At 41.1% G+C, this 7,100-nt stretch overlaps 1 protein-coding gene across 3 annotated transcripts; it reads left to right on the top strand.

Moving 5' to 3' along the window:
* The first annotated feature begins 504 nt into the window (after positions 1 to 504).
* Positions 505 to 5,504, top strand: LOC120981017. 3 transcript variants are annotated; one of them, XR_005774605.1, is made up of 2 exons: positions 505 to 2,843; positions 3,852 to 5,504. XR_005774605.1 is itself a non-coding variant. In XM_040410465.1 (2 exons), exons 1-2 carry the CDS (start codon positions 1,082 to 1,084, stop codon positions 5,433 to 5,435), a joined length of 972 nt encoding a protein of 323 aa, XP_040266399.1. In that variant the 5' UTR covers positions 505 to 1,081; the 3' UTR covers positions 5,436 to 5,504. The 3 variants fall into 3 exon arrangements, 2 of the variants coding, with proteins under 2 accessions (XP_040266399.1, XP_040266398.1); XM_040410465.1 differs by having other exon boundaries at positions 505 to 1,460; positions 4,843 to 5,504; XM_040410464.1 differs by having other exon boundaries at positions 505 to 1,460.
* The last annotated feature ends 1,596 nt before the right edge of the window (positions 5,505 to 7,100 follow it).

The following is a 7,100-nucleotide window of genomic DNA, read 5'->3' as shown; positions in this document are numbered from 1 at the left end:
AGCATGGATGGGGAAACAGGGGGAACAAACAGGGGAACGCCTTGTCCTGGACAAGGTCCTTTGATCCCTTTAGCCAGAATTTTGTTAATAAAAGCAAAATATGTAATCCTGCAAGCAAAAGGGGGTCAAAGGAAATAAGAGAACTCCGTGCGGGAGCACAGGAACCACCGGTGACAAGGTGGGAGCAGGCCGACATAGTGTCAGACAGTACTGCTCCTGGCCACAAATCAGGGTTCCCCACCCCCACAAAGTGTGCTGACATTAGTATGCATATGTGAACATAGCCACTCCTATAACTGCCTGAGAGAATCTGGCTATACATATCAGGGAATCACAGTATACTGTATGCACCTACTAACTGACAACCTGAGAGAATGCATTACTGATATAACCTCTATGGTAGTCGCCCATAACAACATGAAGTGAATGCAGCTTCCACCCTCCACATAGGGAGCAATGACGTCCTCCATCTTAAATGTGCTCCTATAACATATTGATAGTGGGCACAGAAGGCATACTGAATGCCCACCATGGTGTCATGGAGCATCAGTATAAGGGTTAATAGTAATTCATAAGTCTCTATTTTTCCCGCCTTTTGTGTTCTAATGAATGTTCATTTTACATTTTCTGAGGTGATTCTAATTCTGCATTTTGATTGGTACCTGGTTGCCTACCTGTTGCTGAGGTACCTGTTCTCTGCCTGTTCCTGATTGGTGATTGAGATTTCTGGGCGGGAAATTCGAATATTTAAGGAAGGTCGCATCAGGTCCGGAGCTTGTCCGCCGCGGAGCCTGGAAGAAGAGGACGTCGTCGCCTGAAGCCCTAGGAAGTGCCGGCCTAGCTGCAAAAGAGCTATTGGGCTTCGCCGGCATTACTAGGCGGAATTTGACAAGCGGCAGTGAAGTAGTGGCGGCGGAGGAGCAGCGGTGGTGAAGCGGCGTATGAGCAGTGAGTCAGCGCTGCTGTGAAGAATAAAGCGGCGCTGAGTTCCTGAGGTGAGGGCCGCCCTAAAAGCTGAAGAGCAGAAGATTTTGAAGAAGGGCCGAAGTTTAAAGGCAACAGTAAAGAACTCACCGGTCGGATGGAAGAGCTCCTGAGGAAGTTGATTCAGCGCGCCGAGTCAAGTGGCGGGGAGGCGTGGCTTCAACGATGCCTGGCTGACGGAGTGTCAGTTGAAGATGAAGAGGCGGGACTTCAGGACGTCGCGGTGCGCAGTGACGTCACAGGTCAAGCGACTGCGTCTGGATCGTCATCAAGAGGCGCTTCCCATAGCGCTGAAGCTCGGGTGTCCAAGCGGATCAAAAGGCCAAGGAGGGCTTATTCACCAGCGGAAGCAAGAAGCCGGAAAGGTGGCAATGTGCGCTCCTCCCCTAGATGTGCGGTATCGCAGCCTGGGGTTTTGAGTAGAGCGCAATTGCCGGCCTCCAGTGCCCCCAGCATGGACCCGGGACCGGAGAATGGTGAGGAGACATGTAGGCAGAGCTTGTCTTTGCCTACCAACATGGGTACTCAAGATAATAAGTTATTGCTTAGCTTAGCAAGTTTATTTTCAGAATGGGCTTCAGCTAGTGTGCCTGTTTCTGTAGATCAGCCTGCAGCAGTGTGGAAGGATATTCCAGCTGATGCAGGAGCTGATATTTTGAATGTTAATAAATCAGTGAGTACAGTAACCTTAGATAATGGTATTGGTATAAGTGAAACTTGTTTAAAAGAAGCTTTGACATGTGACGGCTCACCATTGGGGTTTCACTTGTCTCAATCTGTAAAGGAAAAAATTTGGAGAAGGGAATATATTGATATTTTATCATTGCTCCCTTCTGCCAAAGAACCTTTTAAAAGTGAGAAGAAAGCGTTTGAAAAAGAGGAAGAAAGGAAAAGGATTGCGCCAAGATCTTTTAATAATTGGTTGCAAGCCTTTTTTATTTACGCTTCTGTGTTTTGTGCGAAACATCCACAGAGTTGTGTTGGTTTGTTTCAACATATGGATTCCATTTTAGAGGCTTACCGTAATTTTGGCGGCCTCGCATGGTTTACATATGATGAAACTTTTCGCCAGAAGTTAGCAGTACACACTAATATGATTTGGGGTTCTAAAGATGTGGGTCTTTGGCTTAGCTTGATGTTGCCACAGAAAAGTGGTTTTCAAGCTAGGCCAATTAATTCAATGGTGTCTGGTGCTGTTAGTAAAAAAGGTTTTTGCTTTGCATATAATGAATCGGCATGTAGATGGCTGAGCAATTGTAGATATAAACACGAATGTTCATTTTGTTCAGGTGCACACCCCATGTTTCGGTGTTTTAAAAAAGCTAATCAGTCCATGTTACAAAATCAACCCAATAGAGATTTTTCAAAAAGCTCAGACACCAGTGAATTGGGTAAGAATGCTTCCATGGCTAGATCTATTTCCAGACCGTCTGAAGGCGGAGTTAATCCTTAGAGGTTTTGTTTGTGGTTTTTATGTTCCTAAATTTACTGGCAAGGGTTGTTTAGTTCATGATAATTTGCCCTCAGTTAATAAGCATTTAGATATTGTTGAAGTTAAGATTCTGAAAGAATTGCATGAGGGTAGGATAGCTGGTCCTTTTCCTTTTCCACCTTTTTCTGACTTTAGGGTCTCTCCTTTGGGAATTGTTCCAAAGAAGAATCCTAATGAATTTAGACTGATTCATCATTTATCGTACCCGGTTAAAGAATCGTTGAATGATTCTTTGGATAAGGAAATAGCTTCTGTAGCCTATACATCCTTTGACGATGCAGTTTCTTTAATATGTTCAGTAGGGAAAGGGTGTTTTATGGCAAAGGCAGATATTAAAGCTGCATTTCGTTTGTTACCTGTGGATCCGGTAGGTTTTAATTCATTAGGTTTTCATTTTAATGGTCAATTTTTCTTTGATAAGTGTTTGCCAATGGGGTTTTCTTGGTCGTGTTTTTATTTTGAATCATTTTCTTCATTCTTGAATTGGGTTGTTATTAAGGAGTTGGGTTCTGTTAATATTTTACATTATTTAGACGATTTCCTGTTTGTTGGTTCTTTTAATGTTTGTTCTAGTTTATTAGAGGGTTTTACACAGATCTGCCAGTATTTTGGCATTCCTTTGGCGCAAGAGAAATCAGTGGGTCCTTGTCAGATTATTGAATTTTTAGGTATTATAATTGATTCAGTGAATATGGAAGTCAGGTTACCTATTGAAAAGGTGGAGAAGGCAATAGTTTTGATTAGGAAAATTGTTTCTGTAAAGAAAGCTCAGCTACGAGATGTACAGAGTTTATTAGGTGTTTTGGCTTTTGCGTCAAGGGTCATTCCGGTAGGTCGGGTTTTTTCTAGGAGATTATATATGGCAACGAAAGGGTTAAAATCTCCTTATGCGCATGTTAGGATTACAAAAGTTCTTAAGGATGATTTAGCAGTGTGGGAAGAATTTTTAACTCATTTTAATGGTCGTTGTGCTTGGCAAGAAGAGTTTCAAGAAGCAGGGGCTATAGGTTTATTTACTGATGCTTCAGGGTCATGGGGTTATGGTGCATTTTTAAATGGGCAGTGGTCTGCTGAACCATGGCCGGAGTGGTGGGTTAAGCTAGGTTTAAATAAGAATTTAGTGTTATTAGAGTTGTTTCCTATAGTAGTTTCTTTAGTAATTTGGGGTAATGTTTTTAGGAATAAAAGACTATTAGTTTTTTCGGATAATAAAGGAGTTTTATTTGCGATTAATTGCTTATCATCACATTCTGAGGTTGTTGTTAGATTATTACGTTATTTAGTTTATTGTTGTTTAGATTTGAATGTTTGGATAAAAGCTAAATATATTCCTAGTAGAGATAATGATATAGCTGATTCTCTTTCCCGCGCACAGTGGGAAAGATTCTTTTATCTAGTACCGCAGGCAGAGAAAGTGGGAATTCCGTGTCCAGAACGGGTTTGGAATCTTATCCGGAATTAATCAGCAAGTTTATTCAGAAGTCATTAGCACCCCGCACATGGGAAAGTTATTCATTGGCTTGGAAGAGGTGGTATCAATTTTGCTTAGTTAGGAATGTTTCGTGTTTTTTATTCGATTTAGATGTATTTTTTCAATTTCTCTGTTCATTATTAGATAAAGGTGTTGGTTATTCAGTTTTACACTTGACTGTTTCAGGGGTGTCATTCTTTTTTAAACTGGCTGGTTGTCAGCCATTTTCTAACCAATTTGTAGTGAAACAATTTTTGAAAGGGGTTAAAAGATCATTTAGAAGGATTGACTCCAGAAGACCAATCACTTTTGAGTTGCTTGGTTCCTTGGTGTCAGTATTGGAGAAGTGTACATTTTCAAAGTTTGAGGCAATTCTTTTTAAGGTAGCTTTTGTGGTAACATTTTTTGGGGCACTTCGGGTAGGAGAGCTAGCCGCGGCTAATAAAAAGTCGTTTTCACCACTGGAAGTTAGTGATATTAATTTGTATAATAATTCAGTAGGAATTTTTATTAAAAAATCTAAAACAGACCAGTTTGCAAAAGGGTCATGGATCAGGTTAGCAATGTTAACTGAGTCACCATTGTGCCCGGTCAAGACGGTTAGTGATTATTTTGACATTAGACCCCAGAGAGATGGTTCTTTTTTAATTCACGAAGATGGTTCTGTTTTGACAATATATCAATTTAACGCTATTTTGAAAAAGTGTCTGGTATTGTTAAACTTATCTAAAGAAAATTATTCGTCTCATTCATTTCGGATTGGTGCGGCAACAGTTGCCGCTAGTTTGGGATTGAATGAGGCAGTAATTAAAAAAATTGGTCGTTGGGAATCTGACAGATTTAAGTTGTATATTAGACCTAATCTGGTGCTCTAATTTTATTTGATATTTTTCAGGTCCAGAGGAAATGGTCATATGGATTCTGGGCCATTCTTTCGTGTTTTGGGCAGAAAGAAGGGCTGCGGAGCGTAATTATTTGCAAAAAAGTTTTATTGGTGCTTTTTTTGTTTCCATAGTTTGGTTAGGTTTTAGAGGTTTGAAATGGTACCAGATCATTCCGATACTGAAAAATGAATTGAGGTCATTACCACAGCCTGATGTATTAATAATTCATGCTGGGGGTAATGACTTGGGAAAAATTAAAACGTTGGATCTGATGGAGCACATGAAATCGGATCTGTTTCAGATTAAATCATTAATCCCGGAGGTAATTTTAATTTTTTCCGAAATTATACCAAGATTAATTTGGAAAAGTGATCAGTATGGTTTTATGGAGAAAATTAGAAAAAGGGTTAACAGAAGTTTAGAGAAATTTCTTCCTAGTCTAAATGGTTGGTCAATAAGGCATACCGAGCTTGAGGGTTTTATTGCAGGTCTATATCGGAATGATTTGGTCCATTTGTCGGATATAGGGCTGGATATTTTCAATTCAGGTCTACAGGACATGATTGATAAGGCCGTGGTTTTTAGGGGGGGACATGTGGGATAAATCCCTCATGTCTGGTGGGTTAGTCACCCAGCTTTGCTGGGGGGACAATTGTGGATTTAATGAATTTTAAATGAGTATTTATTTATTGGTTATTTATTTATTTAATTATTATGGTGATTTTATTAGTAATATTATATTTATGTAACCCTTAATAAAAGACCACGGCCAATTTTCTACCACAATAATGTGTTGTGTTTATTTTAATCAGTTTAGAAGTTAAGTTTAGGTATTCTGTATAAATAATTGCTCATATGGCACCATGATAGTGGGCACAGAAGGCATACTGAATGCCCACCATGGTGTCATGGAGCATCAGTATAAGGGTTAATAGTAATTCATAAGTCTCTATTTTTCCCGCCTTTTGTGTTCTAATGAATGTTCATTTTACATTTTCTGAGGTGATTCTAATTCTGCATTTTGATTGGTACCTGGTTGCCTACCTGTTGCTGAGGTACCTGTTCTCTGCCTGTTCCTGATTGGTGATTGAGATTTCTGGGCGGGAAATTCGAATATTTAAGGAAGGTCGCATCAGGTCCGGAGCTTGTCCGCCGCGGAGCCTGGAAGAAGAGGACGTCGTCCCGCCCGCCCTCCCTTGTTTTTAAAAAAAAAAAAAAAAAAAAAAAAAGAAGTCGTGGTCTGATATTGAAGGGGGGTTAGTCACCCAGCTTTGCTGGGGGGACAATTGTGGATTTAATGAATTTTAAATGAGTATTTATTTATTGGTTATTTATTTATTTAATTATTATGGTGATTTTATTAGTAATATTATATTTATGTAACCCTTAATAAAAGACCACGGCCAATTTTCTACCACAATAATGTGTTGTGTTTATTTTAATCAGTTTAGAAGTTAAGTTTAGGTATTCTGTATAAATAATTGCTCATATGGCACCATGAACATTAACTGAGGAGCTTGCAATCTAACAGCCCACATACGACCTGTGGAGAATGTTCAAGTAATTCTTTGCTTTGCTCCTTTTCTTGATGGCACCTTCGACCATCTGGAACTATCAGGGAGTTCTGGGAGCGGGACGCCAGTGTCCGCTGAGGGCAGCCATGATGGGATATCTTGTGGCGTGGTGTTGAGCAGCTCCCATGCCGCCGGCAGATCACTGGGGGTCCGGATCGTGCACCTCTTTCCTTCCCTGGAAAATGTGAGGCCAAATGGAAAAAGCCACTTAAAGGGGATCTTTCTCTGGTGCAGAATCTCGGTGACAGGCCGCAGGATTCTTCTTTTATTCAGGGTTGAAGGCGCGAGATCCTGGAATAGCAGAATCTTGGCTCCATCATGCTTTAGATCTCCCTTCTCCCTGGCCGCTTTAAAAATCGCAGCGGTATCTACGTACCGCAAGAGACCGCAGACCACATCACGAGGGGGTTCTCCCTCCCTGGGTTTAGGCCGCAGAGAGCGATGGATGCGCTCAATTGTGACTGCAGATGCACCTTCAGGGCCCAGCAGGGATGTGAAAATGGCTGCCGCTGCTGCAGGAAGCTCCTCATGTGACACTGCTTCTGGCAAGCCTCTGAAGCGCACGTTTTTGCGCCTGCTTCTATTTTCCTGATCTTCAATCAGGGCATATGCATGATCCAGGGAAGACAGGTAAGCAGAGCTGTTATCTCCAATCGCACGGGTGTAATTCAGGATGGCCCCCTGTGTATCTTCAA

Source organism: Bufo bufo, chromosome 10, assembly GCF_905171765.1.
Source record: "Bufo bufo chromosome 10, aBufBuf1.1, whole genome shotgun sequence".
Taxonomy (NCBI): domain Eukaryota; kingdom Metazoa; phylum Chordata; class Amphibia; order Anura; family Bufonidae; genus Bufo; species Bufo bufo.
This window is presented reverse-complemented; position numbering and strand designations above follow the sequence as displayed.